This window comes from Poecile atricapillus, chromosome 3 (genome assembly GCF_030490865.1).
Source record: "Poecile atricapillus isolate bPoeAtr1 chromosome 3, bPoeAtr1.hap1, whole genome shotgun sequence".
NCBI lineage: Eukaryota > Metazoa > Chordata > Aves > Passeriformes > Paridae > Poecile > Poecile atricapillus.
In genome coordinates, this window is record NC_081251.1 from 39,978,996 (window position 1) to 40,000,265 (window position 21,270).

A 21,270-nucleotide genomic window follows, 5' to 3' on the forward strand; every position below is an offset into this window, starting at 1 on the left:
TCAACTTGACTTAGAGAAGCCTTCCACATTTGTGGACTTATTAGAGAAGATCCAGAGAAGGGCCACAAAGATGATCAGAAGCATGGAGCATCTTTCCTATGAAGACAGGCTGAGAGCTGGGGCTGCTCAGCAATGAGAAGACAAAGCTCCAGGGAGATGTTCTAGCAGCCTTCCAATACCTAAATGGGGCTTGTAAGAAGGTGAGAGAGGGGCTTCTTACCAGACCATGTGTCACGATCCACTAACACAAGTGGGAGTCGTGAGCGGTTCCTTTGATCTCAGAGTGCAAAAAGGACACAAAGGGATTTCAGTTTAAATCACAGCAATAGCGCACCTTTATTTTAGTGCCAGCAACAGGGGTTATGTGATACAGGAGAAAGATAAAGAAAACTAAGTAAAGAAAGAGAAAAAGGGGCAGTTATAGCTACCAATGGATAAGATGGGGTTGCCAGTGTCTTCTTCCGTGGGGAGATCTCTCTCAGAGAAAGTAACTTAGTCACTTTTATAGTCTGTTTCAAAGTGAGGGGCAGTTGGCCAAGAGGTGGGGAAATTCCTTGGCTGTTGTGACGAGACCCATTGCTCTGGGAAGCAGGTGTAAGGTGCAGAACAGGCCACTCTTCACATTCCTGCTCACCAGCAGGAATGAAGGCAGGGTACCGTGGCAGCACAGCAAGCACACCTGCAAACAATCAGTTAGCCAGCATCCACCTCAACCAAGCCAGAACCCCTGTACAAAGTCCCTTGGGGTCTTCAGGGTCTTAGTCTCTGTTCTTGTGACGGTCGTGAGACAAATGAGGGAAACTTTGTACCGTCTCTTGCAGCATGTAGTGACAGGACAAGGGGCAAAAGGTTTTAAACTGCAAGAGCGCAGGTTTAGTTTAGATGTTAGAAAGAAATTCTTTACTCAGAGGGTGGTGAAGCACTGGAATAGGTTGCCCAGAGAAGTTCTGGTTGTCCGTGCCTGGAAATGTTCAAGGCCATGTTGTATGGGGCCCTGAGCAAATTGGTCAGGTGAGTGGTGTCCCTTTCCCTGGTTGGTGGTTGAGACCTGGGTGATCTTTAAGGTTTCTTCCAACCCAAGCCATTTCATGATTTTGCAACATGACAAATTTTCTAAAAAAAAAAGTTTAGACTTGAAGAAGAACGTGTTCTTGGTTCTTTTTATCCAACGAAAATGGAAATCAAATTCCAAAATAACATGCAATTCCAAACTATTTTAGTCACCCTGTCTTTTATTTCCTTTTTATAAGGTCTACAGGAAAAATCTTGAAAGCATAGTTTTGCAAAGTAACGAAGATTTTAGTTTATGCAGGCAGCAGAATGCCTTAAAACTGACCAGAGACCTTTTGACTTGTCCCTTACAATAACCGTGAACTCAGTGTATGGATTAGATACTTCATTTTGTGAGTGCTTTGCATATTTGTTGCCTAACTTTCAGAAAGATGACAAAATAAGTTCACAGAAAAATAGAGTTTGGGTTGGAAGAGACTCTTGAAGGTCATCTAGTCCAGTCCCCAGCCATGAGCTGAGATTTCTTCAATGAGATTAGAATCAAGTTATAACATTGTTCTCCCAGCCATGATGAATGCATCTGCTGTAAGTTATGTCCTGCTCTTCCAGTAGGTGAGTAATTAGTATCATGGCTTAAATGCCAGCAACAGTGAGTGCTCTGAAAAGCTAAGACAATAGCACACAATGGTATATTACTACAGTTGTATAAAACTGTTATCTTTTTTCATATTAAATATGTGAAATTGTGTGAACACATCCTGGAAGCAAACCCTGTCTTAAAAATCATCAAACTTCATCTGTGTAGTTTCCAGCTGAGTTACATGATTGTATATGTTTTTATCACTGGAATGCAACAGGTGGTAGTTTATGTAAAATATGCCATAAATTACACAGATGACCATGAACCTGGCTTTTTATTTTATCTGCATGTGTATTCAGAAAAAAGTCTTCCAAATTCTGATATACTGAGATATGTAGAAGGTATAGCACCACAAAGAAGATATAAAGACATAAAGATGTTGTTCTACTCATACAGCCTTTCGCCCTGTGGTTTTGTTTTATATTTTTGTGGTTTAAGATCTTAATTATTCTGTGAAGTCAGAAAGTAGTTTGGTAGTAATAGAAAATAAACCTCATTATTCTGATTGACTGTAGCTGATGGCCTGAAGGTAGCAATGACCTTTCTAGTCTCATAAGAAAGTAGTTTGTAATTAATCAGAAGAATGTAACAGTTTGATTTTTTTTCTGGTTTTATTTTGTTTATTTTGCTGAATTTTTTCTTGAGGTGTTTTGACTGACTTTTGTTTTCCCAGACAAATACAGGTTTTCAATATTTTTATTCCCTTAATGTTGTAATTTGCATTAAATCTAATGTTTTTTTTCAGTACAATGAAAGCTTTTTCTTGAAAGTCATGGTATTGAGGCACTAAATTAGTTGAACAACTTGTGTTTGAGCTGAGTGATGGTTTCACCAACAACATTGTCAGTGGCAGAGTTTTTCTCACACTTGACATTCTTGAACATTTCTTTATGGAATGAGAAATATATTTCAATTCCAAAGATCTCAATGAAAAAAGGAAAAAGTGTTGTCTCCCAGGCATACCGGAAAAGTGTGGTAATATACTCAGAAGATGGTTTGCAGTCAAACTTTGAATCTGTTTCCAGGTGTTTTCCTTTTGACAAATTAATTTGGCAGAGATGGGACTAAAAAAAAAATACAAGATAATGTTTTCCTTTATTTTCTGTGACTAGTAAACCCATAGTTTAGTTTCTAAAGAGACTTTTACTTTGAGAAAAGGTTGAAAGGATGATTTATTCTGACATACTAAAACCACAGGCAAAAGCAGAAGCTCCTGTGAATAAGGATCCAAGCTAGAACAGAAAATTGCCATGGGTAAATCTTAATGGTCTAGTTCTGTATCCATGACAGCCTCTATCAGGATGTGCTGTGATGCCATTCTGGAATGAAATGAATATAGTATACTTCTGTTAGCTTTTAAATGTTGTATTTTCTTTTTTAAAAAAAGGCCAGATTTAAATCAGATATTTGGAGATGTCAAAGTGAAAATACCATTTCACTGCATACAAATGCTTTATCTTCATGACTCATCTAGTTGGTTCAAAATTTTACTTTTTTGCAGGAAAGACCTCAAATCTGATCCCTTCAGTTTGTCCATGCACCTAACTTGAAGTGGTGTGGGTTTAAGTGGAAGTGATAAACTAGGTTGAAGCTGACTTAAGTGGCACCTATGTAAAGGACTCCACAGCTCCCAAAGTCTCACTGCAACCTGTATTCAGAGCTGAGTAACAGAGTTCTCCCCAGAGAGGCAAGTCAGTCTCTTGTCATTCTGTGAGTGGCTCTGGAGCAGCAGGGGCTGTTGTGAGGAGTGAAGCAGTGCCTGCTTGAAGACATCCCCAAGGGTTCTTGGCTCTTCTATCTTACTTCCTCTTGTGTGGATCATCACAAGAGCAGAGATTGCATCTGGCTGCAGTGAAGATTTATGTATATTGGCTGCTTGGATCTCAGTGAACAATTTGAAAGATACTTAGCTCAAATTTTGTGCTGCAGCTTTTCACAGTTAAGCTATTTTCTTTATGTGGATAAAAGGCACCAAATGCTCTGTAATTTTCCACCCTGTCTTTTAAAGGAGTTCTGATCCTGGCCATGTTTGCAAGAGACCATCTCTTCTGTCTACAAAAGCATCTTCTAGTATCTCTTGAATATTGTATTAAGCTGAACTCTGTGAAATGGTAGTTGCGTGTGTTTCATTTTGATTTTTCTCACTTTTTTTGTCACTCTCACCAAATACCTGAGAAGGCCAGAGTCTCACCTCTCCCACCACAGCAGTGTGTATTATCTAGAACTGTGGGTTTTTCTAACTCCTACATAGGTAATAGAACTTTTGCTTTCCCCTAAACCTAGGCTGGGGCTCAGGGAATGGGAGTGGGATAGTTTAGTAACTCCTGCTTAAGAAGTAATTACCCTAGTAAAGAAGAGAGTACAATCTTTTTGTCAGATGCCATTTTATTTTTGTATTAAGAACATATATAAGATCAGGATGTAATTTCTCTTTTTTTGCCTCCTTTGGGCTCAGTTCTCTGTGGATACAACTTTTCTCTAGTCTCTCAGCCTTCTTTGGGCTGTATTCTTCTGGGATCCTCCCTCGTGGGGAGTTCCACTTATCTCAGTCCTTATGATTCGAAGAAAACTCTCGAGCTCGTTAGAATCTTGTTTCTCATGTTTATTGAAGGATCCTTACAAAACTTAACAGGTCTCTTCAGGCTGGTTACAAGGTTAATCTTTGCAATTTGGAACATTTCTTTCTTCTGATGGTACAAACAAGGCCTTGTGGCACACTCTGTGTCTGATACACAAAACGGCCCCGAACTATGCAGTTCTTTTATCTTTATACCTATTTTTACCCAATTAACAATAGACACGTATATTATTTTTCTTGATGACCCAATGACCCATCACCTCTGTGATGCACTGCGGCATCTTCTATCCAATCACTTACTATTACCCAAAAACCTCTAGGAGAAGAACATGAAGAAGAAAGAAGAAAGGACAAGGGACAACACCCTAAATCCTCCATCTTGTCTCCTGTTCTCTAAACTATTTTTTTCACCCAGTGATTTAAGAAACTTTCTAATCTACACCCCTACACTTTTAGCTTTTTTTGTCTAACTTTATCATTTGTTTTCATGTATTACCATGAAAACATGCTCATGAATTTCATATAATATGAAATTCAGTGTTCTCTTGAATCCCAGAACTAAACACTAAAAACAAGGGCACACAGTCTGCACCCCAGACTCCAACACAGGACTTTTAAATAATTTCATTTTTGACCTTACAAAAACAATGCTTATATCATGTTCTGTGAGTTCACACTGAAGTTGATTGTAACTCAGTTCTTACTTACTTAGAGCAAATGGGAAAATTATTGATAAAACCACCAATGTGGTAATTATTTTATATAAGCATGAATTATGTAGAAAGCCTGCATGTTTAAAGGCATTATTAATATATTGTCATTTCCATTATGAATATACATTTTTCACTAGTTTGGAGAAGCATAATTAGACTGGAAAAAATGTTTCTTAGGTACCCACTATAAAGTACAAAGCCTGTTTATGCAACAGAATAAGTTCTGTGACAATATGGACTGTGGTTTGAGCAACTCTGTAAAATCAGACATGTGAACTAGGAAAAAAAGCTTATTACTTCAAGGGGGAGGAAATAGTGAATTTTGGGACATTTAAGTTATTTTCAGAAAGTATATTGAATATGAGTTTTATTTTCATCTCCTACACCCTTTCACCCTTAATCAAATGCATATTCTTGCGGCTTGTATTTTCAAGAATTAATCAGAAGTATGTTCGCACCTTCAGTTTGTTTCTGAATGATACAAGAAAAACAAATAAACCCCCCCCAAATAAACCCACCAAAAGGATGAGAAAAGATGTAACTGAAATTCTTTCAAAGCCTCTTATGCATTCTGTGTAAATTATGAACATGGTATTGGCTCCTCAAGATTAACTTAAATGAACGAGTCTTTTTCTGGAAAAGGGCACATTCATTCTACCAATAAATACTTTTGGATACTGAAGTACTTAGTCTAATGTTTCCAAACCAGTGTTATGCTCAGTTAAAAGAGAGAAATACTGCCTGCTTAAATACTTTTATTTTAATAATCTTTGAACAGCTAATTCCTGAACTCCACTGGTAATTTAGATTAAAGAAGTGGTATAGCCTAACAGTGTGCAATGGATGTGACAGAGTGATGCTTCATTCCAAGATTTCCTGAGAGAGCAAAAAACCTACTGTTTATTTTGCTGTGTCATAAGACTGTGACAAAAGTATATGTAGAAAGACTGACACTTCACCAGGCAAACAGAGCAAACACTGTTTTGATGTATTAGTTTGTTATAAGCATTTGCATGGATGGTGTGATATTTTTTTTTTAATTGCTTGCCTTTGAAATCCTTAGATACACTGTGTTTACATAGGAAACTACTATTGAGGGTTTCTTTTTTCCATTTAGAAATGGTACATCATTCCCTACCAAAATATTATGTTCTTCCAATGCTTGCTGGATCATTACTAGTTTTATTAATTTGCAAATTTTTCATTTTAGCACTTTTCTAGGATGTGAAAAAACTAATGAAACAATAAGAAAATAAATTTTAGTTCTAGAATACTGTAGTACTAGGGATTAGTGTTCATCGCAAAATCACAAAGAGTGAAATAATATATTATTTTTAAAAAAACTTTTTTTGGCAATTTTAGCATGTATCTCAAACCTAGAATGTAATGGGCACTTTTTGTCAGGTCTGTATTTCTTCTGTTAATTTCCAGCATTAAGGAGTATTTCACTATAACAGAAGGATTTAGGTAGATTTAAAGTGTTCCATTTAAACCAAAAGTCTTATTCTTAAGTTTATGAAATAATCTTTTAAAGCAATATGATTACTAAATGTAGTTAAATAGAAAGACAATAGTATGTCTTAAACATTCTAATGCAAAAAGTTTCTTTCAATATCAATCACAGTTTAGATAATGGAGATATATCCAGCTGTCTGAAGTAGAAATAAACTCTTGGTGCAGATGATTTTAGAGCTGTTCTGGCACAGCGTATCTATGCAACAAATGGAAGTGCCTCCTTAATTATTTTTTTTTCTGTAAGGATAAAGAATGCATTAAAATTTCCAGTTATTAAAAATGTTGAGCTGCTTTAATTCTATATGGCTAAAGAAAATCAATGCAGTATTGATAAATTTTTACACACTGTACTCTTGTGTACATGGTGTACATTTAAGTGAGGCATGCAGTGCTGGAGCTTTGGAAGAGAAAGGAGGAGTGCCAAAGTTTGGAGAAGATTGATTTGTTAGGGTAAAAACACTGAAAGCAGTGTGTGACTGTTTGAATTTTTTGTTAATTCTTTGATGCATATACCTTGATTATTGTAGAGGGAGTACTTTTCCCTGCAGGTCTTCATCCTTCCTCTGTTTGCTCTCACTGCTGCTTGTAGTTTGGGGTTTTTTTTCTGTGTTTGGGCCTCTTAAAGTTCAGGGAATGGTTGAATTTGTTCTCTGTCAGTCTCTGCATGTTGTAGGATTTCTGAAGGGCAGAAATCAGTATTGACATACGGGTGTATATAAGAGCAGGTACATTGATCAGAAATGTGTTTGCTTCCTTTGTTGACAGCACCAACTCAATATGCTGTGATTTCTGTCTCTTGAAGGATAAGGTGAATTGTCTTAATAGAACTGGAATGGTGATCACTGATGGTGGGAGTGAAATGTTCTGAAACCACCACTGGGAAGCCCTGCATACCCATTTGCTTAGTATCCTGCTGGATCATTGGCATAAGTTCCCTATGACCTCACCCATCTGCTCAGAAATGCAGTCTTTTTGGAAAAGGGGGAAAATATGGAAATCTTTCCATTCTTCATTATTTGCTGAATTGTATTACTTCACTGTAACTGAGTTACATTAAACAATCCACACAAGGTTTAAATAAGCAGTCAAAGTAGTGTAGTTATATTTTTTGACTATTCTGTTAAAAACTATTTTTTATTTTATAATTCTTCTGTGAAGCTGAAATGTCTTGTCAGCTGTGCTGGCTGCTACACCAGTTAAAAATTTGCTCTACAACCCCATTTTCAATAATTTAGGTCTTTGGACACTTCAGCTGTTCTGTGTTTATATATGGTCCCTTTAGTATTTTGCCTTTTAAAAAAAGAACTTTTGTGTTTAGAAAAGTGATTGTACTGTACTGTTTATATTTGCAGAATGATTATAGCATCCTAGAGTCATTTACGTTAGAAAAGACCTTTAGGATCATTGAACATAAAAACCATGTGCTATTCTGGGAAGTAAGCAAACACTAATACATGCCTTTGGTTTGCTCTTCATATTGAAGGATTTTTGATACACTTCCCTCCTCACCACTCTTCAGCCTTTTTGAAATTATATGTGCTCCTGAGTTTGTGGACAGCATTCCTTTAGGGCAGTAGGTGCAGGACATTCAGATGGCAGGGTGTGAATCTCTAAAAAAGACTAGAGGAAAGACCACTTTCAGACAGTGAAAGTTGCTTTTGAATTGCACATCCTGAAAGTATTGATCTTTAAGGCTGAAGCTGTGTATGCTTTGAATTTTAATGTTCCTCTCCATTCTCTTTTTCTAGCTGGAACGCTTGCTGGTTTCCCTAGAGGATTATAAGTTTTGATATTCAGAAGACTGAAGGATGCCATCTGAGAGGTGCCTGAGGTATAGTACTTGGTAGTGTGTAGGAAGTTATTAACATTTAGGATGATGTTTACCAAAGATTCTGTTAAGAAGGTAGAAAAAAAAGAAAAACTAAGAAGTTTGTTCATTAGATAGGAATTCACATTATTAAATATGTTATGTTATTAATATGTCCATGTTCTGCAAAATATTACCTTGTTGCTTCTTATCTCAGGCAAGAATGACTGTGCCTGGGATTGATTGGAGGCCCACAATCTCTTCATACGTTATCTTATTTATACCATAGTCTATACGTGGAATTTTTGATTGTGGAAGCAGCAAGCATTTTTCATTTATGCATCTGAAATGGTGTCTGATGATGATTTTGGGTCTGTGTAATGTTCCACTGTTCAGGGCATATTACTTTTCCAGTTATATGAACTGTCTTCTAAGAATTCTCTCCAAATTCAGCTTTCTGCCTTCCCTTCTCTCTCTTTCCCAGTGTAGCCTTTCTCATTTATTTGTACTACACATTGTTGTAATAGAAAATTTGTCATTTATAATTTAATTACTTTCTGGGAGCAGAACACGGTTCTTACAGACAGAACGCGCTGCAGAATTTATTAACTGAATTGGTTTTCTGCAGAACTATGCAGCAATGTGATATGTGGTTCTGTTTTACAGAGTAGTTAGCACTCTGATCTGGGAGCTCAGAAAACTCCCTGATATGGCTGGGACCCCTTATCATTCCAGTTCTGTTCCTCCTTCCCTGCCGTGCTTCTGCAGCAGAGGAGAATCAGAACTTGCTTTTATAGCTATTGAATTTATCAACCGACAATACCACTACAAATAGTCCGTCATAACATGACTGATATTCTATGTATTTTCATTCATAAATTCAAGGTAAATTGCCTTTCGTGTGTATGCATTCTTCATATGTTATTAGCACAGACAATTGATTTTTCACTTCGGTCACTGAATTGAAAAATGGATTGTGATAGAACTCAGTTTAAAATCCCAGATATTTTCTCTGTTGAATGAAATAGTCCTCTGGATGATGGTTAAAAAAGCAAGAGGAATGAAGGTCTTAATTTACAACACTGGGAGAGGGGCTAATAAAAACAGAAGTAAAGAGAAGCCATCTCAGGGTATCATTGAAAGTATCATACTTGCACTACTTGTAGTCACTTTGCTATAGAAATTAGAGAAGAGAAATAACCGTTTTGTTATTTACTCTTTGTTATAAACTCTTGTGTTTTAGCAAGTTAGATTTCTTGATAACTGCCATTTAGAATACAGGTTGAGTTCCACAAACAGAACAGCTGAGGAAAAAAAAAATAATTCAAACATGTGCTTTTGAAATGTATTTGGGGCATGTCCATACATGAAACCTAAACTGTCAGAGAGGCAGTAAAATTCAGATACACACTATTCCTCTTTGGCCAGCCTTCTTGTAGAATTAATGTCTAAGTTGTTGTCTTTCTAAAAGAGCAGATTAGATCAGAACAAACAGTCTGCAAGGCAGATATGCCATAGTTTACAGGTGTCCAAGGTGCAGGAGTAGGAGGGGGCAGAGAAAGGAGAGCAGCCACAGAGCAGCTGCATAGTACATATATGCAGTGAATTACATGATTGTGCTGGAAAGATGATGAGTTAATAACCCCTTAAAAAAAAAAAAATCTTTCATTTACACTGAGATGACTCTGTAAACTCACCCTCTATAAACACATGTATGTGTTCTCTGGCAATACAAATTGGTAGTGTCACAGAGTTCAAATCAATTGCATTGTTTTGTACCAAAGAGGATTTGCTGATATGTTTTGATTTGTTTCTATTTGCATCAACAGTTATCTTGTCTTTTCCTTCTGCTACAGAAAAAGGAAGCTGCAATCAGACAGTCTTAGACTGGATTATATGCAAATCTTATATTCATACATGGAAATATTCAGAGGTGGAGAAGGTCTTGGTATTTTAAAACCGAGTAAACATCCTCTCCCTTCCCTCTGCAATACAAAACAGACAATCAAAAAACCACCACAACACTTCATAAATATGAATAGCCTGAAGTGGTCTGAAAACATTGAGCAACTCAACATCAGATTTAAACAGGCCACCTGAGACCATGAGGCATCATTCTTTTTAGTAGAACCTCTTGCACATGTACATATACCCTCCTTTTTACCAGTGCTTCAGTTTGAACCACTTAAAGTTTTCTGTTGGTCCATTGACCTAAGCCCTCTATTGTTCTCATTTAATCCTAAAATGTGAGTTCAGCTGACTTCTGGTACAGGAAATGAAATGTCAGAACCATTGAGTATATAAATTTGAGTTTATAATCAGTTTTCATAATGGTTTGTTATACTGACCTTTTCTTCTGATGCCTATGCTGTGTAAAGATTTTATGGACAAGAGTTCATGGTTTTTTTAGCTTTCCAAGAATTATCAAACTATCTTGTCTTAGAAAAAGTTGTTCTGTATTTATGACTGAATGTGCTTGTGTCATACATTTTTTGACAGAATCTTTCCCTTTTTTCCTCTCAGTGTTCAGGAAATGCTGACAGGTCAGAGGCTTTGTCAGTCTAGCTCCCACAATGATGCTGTCTTGGCAGCTCTGAACCAACAAAGAAGTGATGGCATACTTTGTGATATTACCCTTATTGCTGAAGAGCAGAAATTCCACGCACATAAAGCAGTGCTGGCAGCCTGCAGTGACTACTTCAGAGTAAGTCCCAAGATTTTTCTCTTTATATAATATATTGAAAAATTATTGTTGTGGAGGATGGAGATGGTTATAGATGTCATATTGAACAAGATTTAAATTTGAACCTTTGGAAAATGGAGGATTATTGCACACTCAGTAGAGTATGCAACTTTAAATATCCATAGGAAAGAAATGTTAAGAACACAATTCAGATTTTTTTCTAATAATTATTTATGGTAAGTCTTCCCCTCCCTCTGCCCCCAACAGAGATAGACAGTGTACATCTTTCTATGAATTTAATTCCCAGTAAAGTGAGAAAGTGGGAGATATTTTAGTATGTAGAAATTTTTGTAAAACATACGGGAGTTGTGATTAGAAGACAGTGAAGAGAAGACTGAGGGAAGACCTCACTGTGGTCTTCAGCATCCTCATGAGGGGAAGCGAAGGGGCAGGCACTGGTGCCCTCTCCGATGACCAGTGATGGGACTCAAGGAAACAGCAAGAAGCTGAGTCAGGGGACATTTAGGTTGGATATCAGGAAAAGCTTTTCACCCAGAGGATGGTTGAGCACTGGAACAGGCTCCCCAGGGAAATAGCATAAAACCTGACCATAAAACCAGAGTTCAAGAAGCATTTGGACAATACCCTTGGGCATATGGTGTGACTCTTGGGGTGTCCTGAGCAGGGCCAGGAGTTGGACTTGATGATCCTGATGGCCCCCTTCCAAGTCAGTGTGTTCTATGATTCTATGATTAGAGGATGGAATTATGGAGATAGGGAGTTAAAACTTTGTCTTTACTGTAAGGCTGGTGAGGCACTGGAACAGGTTGCCCCAAGAACTTGTGGCTGCCCCGTGCCTGGAAATGTTCAAGGCCAGGTTGGATGGGGCCCTGAGCAGCCTGGTCTAGTCCATGGTGCCCATGGCAGCAGGTTTGAAACTGGCTGATCTTTAAGATCCCTTTCAACCCAAGCTGTTCTATGATACCATGATAAATGCAATTTAGTTCAGCTTGAGAGTGGATTTTTGTTGGATGTAAATGGTTGCTCTCAGATGGGAAGCCATAGTAATTTTTTAAAGGTGATAAAATTTATTTTCAGAAAAAAGTGTTTCCAAGATGTAAAAAAAAATCTTCCCTGGGAAATCAGATTCAGACAATTTTGGTCTAATCCCAATCTAAAATTGGAGCTGAAAAATTGTTTCCTTATAGAAAAAGTATTCTTCATGTGAAGGAATTCTACTAACTTTTATTACAATGTGCCCACTCAAAATGTTGGACCATCTATAGCTCTGTAGTTGACTGGTGTTTTTAAGTGTGAGTCATCCTGTTAATTAGAGACTAAAACTGAAATTAATTTAATGGTCTATTTTCTCTAACAAAGTAAATTTATTAAATATTTTGTCTACACAGTAATTGTAGTGTTATGAACTTCTCTATGGGGATCTTTTTGTCTTGTTACAATAATAATACAGTGTATGACAACTTCTCTATATCTCTGATTACCTGAGCAGGGTTTTTATCTTCCTGTCAACTCTCTCTCACTTTTGGTTAGAATTTAGACTTAATTTATTCTGTGTATTGAAGAAATGTTATTAACCTTGATGTGACTTTTGCTGTGATGGTGTTGAGCCAATTGATTGCTCATTTTTTGAGCTTATCTGCATGCTTATGGGTTCTACTGCAGCGTAGTTTATACTGCCACAGTTGCTGATGTTGCTTCATTATGATGCCCAGGCCCTGCTGTGTCAGAGATTGCTTTGAATTTTTGTTTCCTTTCACCCCAGTACACAGAGAGGGATTCTGGACCTTTCTACCTGTAGCAGCCACTATGTAGACTTGCCAGTGATAGATAGAGTGCCTGTTGTTTTGGTTTGGTTGATATTTTCATAAGAGTGCTGTATCATCCACACCTATGACACTCTTTCCAGAGCTCATTGTACCCCGTGCATAGAAATATCATGGAGTGGGCACCTGTGTCCAGCTTTCCAACAGTGTGGTAGGAACAGCTTCTACTTTGGTAACTACTGGTTGAAGTTGAGATTTGGGGCACTGTGATTTATCCTGTTATTTCCAGTTGTGTTACTTAGCATCGACTGGGCAGTTACTGCAAATTAAAATCTTAATGCCCTTTATTGCTACATAAATATTTTCTATTTAAAAAATGTTGAGAGAATGCTTTATGCAGCACTGAGTAATTTGGTCTGCCTCTAAACTCTATGGTTTGGTAGGATGTCTTCTTCAGACTTTAGATATCAGCTATACATGTGGAACCTGTGCTTTCTGGAGTCAGGCAAACAGATTTTTATTAATTGACAAAAATATTTTTTTAGAATATTGTGAAATAAGATCTATATTCTGGAGGAGGATGGCAAGAAAGTTACACTATGTTCCTGATTCTAATAAATTAGAAAAAGCAAGAGTTGATTAAAAAGTAATAATATTTTGTATTTAACCGGAGATTATTGCTTTTTTTATTTCTAGGGGGATTTTACCTAATTTGAGCTACTTGGGTATTCTTTTTCTAAGACTTCAGAGAATGAATCAAGCTTAACTTTAGAGTTGGTGAAAAGAAAGAAGCATTTCCAGAAGAGGATAAAGGAGAATAGCAGATTTATTTAGAATGACAGGAGTGACAATCTGGAAGTGCCAGGCCTCTCTCAAGTGGCCATAAAGGCCAGACTCACGTACTTCAAACTTAACTGTTAATATTATAGAATTTTTAACCTTACTTTTTCCCTGGAGGAATTCTTAGATGAAACTTTGAGACTTTTCCAACCCTAAAGTCATTTATGAAGTACTCATGTGAAACGCACCAGGACCCACTGCCAGCCAAGACTGAACCAAGCACGGGATGATAGTAGCACCTCTATAGTCTGTTAACAAGGGGGGGAAAAAGTTACTGTGCAGATGTAATTGTGGCCAGAGAAGAGCAGGGTGAGAATATAAGAGAGGAACAACTGTACAAACTCCTAAATCAGTGCAGAAGGAGAGACAGGAGATGCTCCAAGTCCTGGAGCTGACATTCCCCTTCAGGCTATGGTGAAGACCGTGGTGAGGCAGCCCAAGGAGAGCCACAAGGATGCCGAGAGCCACTTGCAGCCCATGGAAGAGACCCTAGCCAGAGCAGGTGGATACCTGAAAGAGGTCTCTGAACCCCTGGGAAACCTGAGTTGGAGCCAGATCCTGGCAGGGACCTGCAAGACCTGTGAAGAGAGAAGCTGAGGCTGGAGCAGGTTTTTTAGTAGGACTTGTGGGGAACCTAGGCTGAAGCAGCCTGTCCTTTTGAAGGACTGAACCCCGTGGAAGAGTGACCCACAGTGCAGCACTTTGTTGAGAGCTGCTGTCTGTGAGATGGACTAACACTGGAGAAGTTCATGGGGAACTGTCTCTCCTTGGAGGGACCCCATGGTGCAGCAGGGGAAAGACACTCCCCCCCCGAGCAGAGGGAGAAATTGCCAGTGATGAACTGAGCATAACCCCCATTCTCTGTCTCCGTGCACTGCTGGGGGAGGAGGGAGAGCTGAGAAGGAGGAAAAGGTGCAGGGAAGTTGTTTTTAAGGTTTATTTCACTTCTCACTATCTTGTTCTGGTTTAGTTAGTAATTAATTCTATTAATATCCCAAATTTGAGTCCATTTTACCCATGGCAGTACTTGCTGAGTGATCTCTCCTGTTCCTTAACTCATGAACACTTCACTATATTTTCTCTCCCTTGTCTGTTTGTGGAGAGGACTGAGAAAGAAGCTTTGGTGGGTTCCTGGCATCCAGCCAGCATCAGTCCACTACAGTCTTTTTTCCAGGTCTCCAAAAATATGTTCAATTCTATGCAGGGCTTTATCAAAATGAATAGTTTGTTTTCTCTTTTTGCCACTATTGGTGGCACTACTGTTGTAAAACAGCTTCTACAAGAGACTGAATGTTTGCTTTCTATGGAGGGTTTGTATAGTTTCCTGCAGTTTCGTTCTGTGTCTACTTAAATTGTAGTGTTTAGTGTTTTAATTGTAGTGTTTCCTTGAGCAGCATATTTTCTTAGAAATCAATACTTATGTCTCTCTTTTACTGGAAAGAAAAGTTAGTTAATGCTTTAGAAGGATAACTAAATGTATGTAGTTTTACAGACTGGCATAATTGGAGCCACTTGTGTGGGGAAGAGTGGACAGAGAGGGCCAGAAGTTTCCTTCTCAAATTTTCTTTCAGAATATTGTCCAGAGTAAAATCTTTTGCTTTCCTAAGACAAACTGGAGACCTGAGCTTCAGCAAAATTCTTAAAGGTCAGCCTTCTAGGGTAGCAGCAGGCCTTCTATTCTTCCTGTTGGTATAGTTAGTCTCACAGTCCCAGCTATGCAGAAACATGGAAGTTTAAATCCTAAGGGTAACTCCTGGTTTGGAAACTTACTACATTTGTACACCAAAATTTTGTGGATTTTCTCTTTATGAAAAAAAATCCCTTAGGGAATTGGATACAAAGACTGTATACAGAGTTAAACTGCAGTATTAGACACTTGAAAATTAGAAGTTTTAATTTGTTTTCTGCTCCTGAAGTACCTCTTCTTTCAAAATGTCCTAAGGAATATAGTAGTTATCTCCATACTCTAAAAAACCACTATAAAAAATAGTAAACATCTGTATTTTTATGTGTTCTTTTTAAAGCAACAAACAACATTTTAGGCAAACTTTTCCATATTGACATGCTGTGATTTGCCATTTGTCTCAATCTATTGCACTGAGACAAGGCAGTTGAGTTAATATGTGTAACTGTAATAGCTCTAGCAAGCTAAGTCATTTCCAATTAAAAGATTCTTCTGCTTTTTTCCCCTCTGGGAGCAAAATGAAATGTTACTGCATGACTTCATTAGTAGGCATTTACAGTGTTGGCAGGTGGTTATATAACCTCAAGATTTTCTTGTACAAAATGCATTGGTTTTCCAGTCAGAAAAACTCTTCTTCCCTACTTTTCATTTGAGTGGGTTTTAAGTTGCAGGACTTTGATCTTTCTCAAAAAGATGCAGATTTTCCATCTAATTTAGATGAACAATTACATTAATTATCTGCAATAGATTTTAAAATGTCAATAATATTCTAATTCTTTTTCCACAAGGAGCATGCTCAATTCTTAGAAGAATTTTTCTTATCTGAAATGAAATAGTAGATAATAATTTTGCATACAGACTTTGTACTACTAACTGTCACAGTTGGTTCTTAAGCAGTTTCTTCTTAGGGGTTTTCTGTGCTCTCTTTCCTGTCCATTGTCAGATAGTTTTCTCCTTTGTCCACAATGTTGCTGATTGATCATATTTTACAGCATATTGCATTGTTTCATGAGAAGGTTAGGGAATTAATTTTTATAAATCAGTCCTTGAGGATTGAAAGGGTGGTTGATGCAAATAGCTTTTGAAATCTTTTTATATTAATCATAAAGAGGAAAAGGCTGTCCCTGATATGTCTTCAAGATAGATCTAAAGACCTAGTTCTGAGAAATCAGGGTTACCTGCTGCTTTTGCAGTATAATGTGATTTTGTCTTTCAGTATTTTACCATTGGTATGAGTCTACTAAAAAACCAGTATCTTCCTTTCTATTGTACCCTCAAAGTTATGCTGCTTAGAAATTGTCTTTCCAGATAACCTTTAAAAATGTAAGCCCTTCCCATTGGGCCAAATCACCTCTGTTCTTCCAAACAAACAGTAGTTCCACTTGCAGTCCTTCCCTTGCCCCAAGCCACATATGGATAGGTATGGCTGCTGCTGAACTTCTTGGACAACAGGATAAGGAGCAATGGCCATAAATTTAAATAAGAGAAGTTCCGCTCAACCTGAGTAAGAATTTTGCATTGAGGGTAGCATAGCACTGGAATGGGCTGTCCAGGGAGATCTTGGATCTGTCTGGTTTTGTGAACATGTTGCCTATATGCCACCTCTTGAGAATGAGAGCTCAGTGCTGCTTGCTTCTCATTAAAAAAAAAAAAAAAAAAAAAGTAACTTGTCTAAAATAGGGGGAGGCCTAGAAAAAAAGGAGTTCAATTATTAGGTTATGATAAAAGTTTAAATACAAATTAGAATATTACTACTAATTCTTCAGTAATCTAGTTACAAATGAGTTTCCAGAAAACTGCACATTCCTTCACTTCTCACATAATTGTTAGATATAGGCTCTTCAACTCTTTTACTAAATTAAATCAAAGCATTGGAAGTAATATAACATGGGCAGGTGTGAGGTGTCTTGTGTAATCTGAACAAAAGCTTACTTCTGGAGTATATACAGGAATGGTTTGAAAACTTTTTAAAACTTTCTAAAGAAATACTTTAATATTCTTTCAAAATGAAATAAAAAGGAAATGTGTCTGGGTTATTCTATTTTGTTCATCCTTATCTTTGTAGTTAATGAGTTTTTATTCTGTGAGGCTCTGAAGCAATTCTTCTTTGCTGCAGATGGAATTCCCACAGTTCAGCAATGTTGATGCTAACAATAACATCTACAAGAATCTTCTCTTTTCTGAATTCTGTGTTCAAATTCCCAACAGTTGTTATTCTGCCTGCATAAATATATTTCTGTTGCAACTCTCATAGTTCATAAATTAATTCAATTCAAATACAAATTGCAATTCTGTCGGTGTTGGATTGTAGATTATATGCTGCAGTATCATCTTGGGTTTATTTATTTTCCTTTTTTTTGAAGTGCCAGTATGGTAGGCGTATGTGCACCATGGTTGGATATGGCAAAATCAACTCTGCAGTTAGTGAGATAGGCCATGGTAGACTGTGACTCACTGTCTCAGATGAGTGTGATAACAACATGTGGTGTTTGGCTACTGAATTGATGCATTTTCTCTGTTTAAAACCAGGAGAGAAAGGAGTCATTACAGCCATGGTCCTCTGTTTGTCCATTTTCTTTACCATCTTTGCTTGCTCCAGTCTACCTCAGTTCAATTTTGCAGTGCTGCAATAACAAGTATTCTGAGTTTGGGCTGGGCTCAGCTGCATTTCTGTGTTGCTTACTGTTTGCCCATGAAAACCAATTTATTGGGGCAGGCCTGTGGTAGAGAAACATTTTGTAGCTGTTTTCTTCTCAGTCCCTATAGTCTGGTGAAGAAGTCTTATGTTTCAGAACATTCCTGGATGCAGCAGATGCTCTTGTATATCTCGTAGTATCTGTCAGCATCTTCCTACACAACCTCAGGAAAAATTAAAACTATTCTGTGGGTGTAGTGAAGCTGAAAATACCCGAGGGAATTATTTGGGCAGCATATCACTTTTAGCTTCAGTGACTAGGACCCACATACCATGTTGATAACATGAAAAGTATCCAACAGAGAAGTCAGAGAGGTGTTAGAATCTTTTCACATTCTTGAAATAGCATTTTTTCTTTTGGGTACTCCCTAAGGGAGTGTTCCAGTCTCCTGTGTTTTTATAAGAAGCCCATTACAATGCAGTTCTGGCTTTTGTGTTGCACAACATGCTTGTTTGAAGTTTAGAGGAGATACCTTTCTTTAAATAAATCTTTCAGTTGCTTCATTGTCAACAGGGCTATTGTTTTACATCCTGTTAACGCCTTCATTTTAGTAGACTGAAATATGATATTAGCAAATTGAATTCATGTCTCTGTAGGCCTTAATCTTGTGAAAGGTTGGATTTAAGCAGTGGCAGCTTTGCATTTGACTGTCCTTAACAGCTTCGTAAAGTGCTGCTGGTTGCTGATCTTTGGCAGAAATTAGTCAGCCTGAGCCAGCCAGCTTGCAAATTTTAGACATCAAAAACTTCTCTAAATCCCAATCCACTCTTACTGAATGTGTGAATGATGAATGAATCAAACTGCCTCTCAGTCTGCTACCTGATAGGTAATGCCTCAGAGGAGGGAGACGCCCTTAGCAGCCTTAGGTGAGAGCGTAAGAATGACCACACTGAGTTGAATCATTGGCTACTTGCTTTAGCAGTAGCTGTGTGTGATGTCTGGTGAAAAAGAGTAAATCCAGGGTAAGTAGATGTGATGTGTTCCAGAGAATTCCCCAGCTGTGTTCAGCTTAGGGCGTATATTCAGCAGTCCTCAATAGGTCTTTCTTCTAAGCTTTTATCTTCTTTCCTATTGGGCCTGTGTAATATTTCTCATCCACCTTACAGAGTGGCCAACTGCCTGTTGTGTGAAGATCTGCTTTTGTTTATTGTCAATCTGATTCCTACCAGTTTAATTTGATTCCTTCTAGTTCTTCTATTGGAAAAGATAACCATTGGTTCTTCTCATGTCACTCAATCATCTCTTTTCCAGGCTGGAAACTTTTGACTTAATCAGATGCTATTTAAATGGAAGCTGTGCAGGATGCTTGATGAAGCTTTTTTACCTTCTCCAAAGTTTTGACAGCTCTGTATATGTTTTGTGAGCTGAGGGAATTGCATGTAGTAGGCAAGGTGCAAATTTCTGTGTGGGCATAGGATTGATTTCTGTTTTGTTGTCTCTTGAAAAAAAAATAAAAATTCTAAGCCTTGATTACTTTTCTTAATTTGTTTTTTGTTTATTTTTATTGCTGAGGACTGGGATGATTTTTTATTAAACTTGTGTGTTCATTTTTATAATTGCCATTTTAGAGACCATATGCTTATTCCATGCAATCCTTTTACAGTTTATCACATTATGTGGACTTTCTACCTGCACTGCTCTTGCCCTTTTCTCGAACTGCTCTGCATATGTGTGTTAAGTACTCCACTGGAATCATCACTCCCTGTGAAAACTGGCTGGTCTTTTCTTGTTCACTGTTTCATGTATTCACTCACTTACCCAGGCAAAGATCTCTCCTCTTTTCTCTCTTGCCTAGTCTTCCTTCCAGCCATTTAAAGGCCTCTGTCAAAAGCTTTTTGTGAATCCACTTAGTGAAAAAATAATGGCTACAGCCCAGCATAACATACTCTTCACCATCCATTATTTCTGTATGTATAGAACACAAGTTTGTGTGTGTATGTGTGCAAAAATCAAATTACCATCTCCTTAGACGTGTGGAACATTCTTAGCTACTGATGAAATAACCTGCCCTTCCAGGGCCATAGAGTGCCAGGTATGCAAATAGGCAACAAATGCAAAGCCCGTTTTATATAAAAATTAGGAATAGTAGAACAACTTGTGAAATGTTCATCTGCATTCTCAGGAGCTCTTGTAGCTGGCACTTAATCTTAGCTACCTTGTCAGGATTAGATTTCAGCCAAGAAAGAATAGGTCTCAAGCCTAAAGAATTTATGGAAATTTATTTAATTTATTATTAATTTATTAAATTTATGTTGTTGTGGTCTGTTAGCTCAGAAGGGGTTTGCTTTGTTAGAGTTGAAGGAAAAGCCAAAGGATAAATGAGTAGGGTCAAATGCAGACAACTAAAAATAAAGTGAAGAGATTATTTTATAGAGGCTTTTGTTCCAGAGGAAATAGCTGATGGAGGATAGAGCTTAGCTGATGATGAAAACTGCTGTGACAAATGACTGCAACATTAACACAAGCTTGGTTAGTCAAGTCATTCTGGTTTTATTTTGCAAATTGTCAGTGTTTGTTTACTCTTTTAAGTTTTTATCAGTAGAAGGGTAGAAAAAAACAAAGAAAAATAGTCAGTAAGCTGGTTTTATTACTTTGCCTTTGTATTAAAGAATTTAATAAATATGTTTGTGGGAATTAAGGGTGATACTTTAGCAAAATTGTACTATATTCTTAATGGAAAACAAGATTTAGAATCATAATGGAAAGTAGAATTATTTTAAAGGATATGAAGGTTATCTAGTTCAAACACTCATAAAATGGGCAAGATAGGAAAGATATCTAGTGCAAACTCTTATAAAATGAACCATTTAAAATTTCAGCATTAGACTTCTCACATAACAAGTATGCTTTTGCAGTTAAGATGCAGAATAGAAGTAATTGCCATAGTTTACTATTGCTTGGAGCATTTGGATGTCAGTGTCTAATGACATTCACATCCCATTATAGAAATGGCTTCTAAAAAAGGTAATTATAATAACAACTAAGATTGTTACTACAGTTCTGTTAGATTAAGCCTTGCTGTACAGCCACTGGTTTAGAGCCTGCATACACTAAGGTGGGACACTTGTATTGTATGCAGTGTTTTTAAAATGAAGTCCCTTAAAGGTGTCCAAGTTTGGATGATGGTTTTTTCTTGGAGGGGGAAAAAAAGTCATGAGAAGCTTTGCCTTCCTCAGTTAAATGTATTGTGGTAGTTAAAATGCTAGTTCAAGAGCTAAGTGACTTTTATTGCAATTTTATTCTGGGCTTGCCTTTGATATCACTTGCTAAAATCATCGAAGGATGTGAACAATAGGCTTATGCATTCACTGGGAAGCAT

General features: G+C 37.4%; 1 protein-coding gene across 4 annotated transcripts in view; it reads left to right on the forward strand.

Annotated features, from left to right (window-relative positions):
* The window catches only part of KLHL32 (kelch like family member 32), a 122,078-nt gene that overhangs the window by 18,056 nt on the left and 82,752 nt on the right, over positions 1-21,270 (forward strand). For all 4 annotated transcript variants that reach the window (XM_058836876.1, XM_058836879.1, XM_058836878.1 and 1 more), the window contains 2 exons: positions 8,206-8,288; positions 10,788-10,968. In XM_058836876.1, the coding sequence (XP_058692859.1) occupies positions 8,266-8,288; positions 10,788-10,968 (204 nt within the window). In that variant the 5' untranslated portion in view covers positions 8,206-8,265. The remainder of the gene's footprint in view (positions 1-8,205; positions 8,289-10,787; positions 10,969-21,270) is intronic.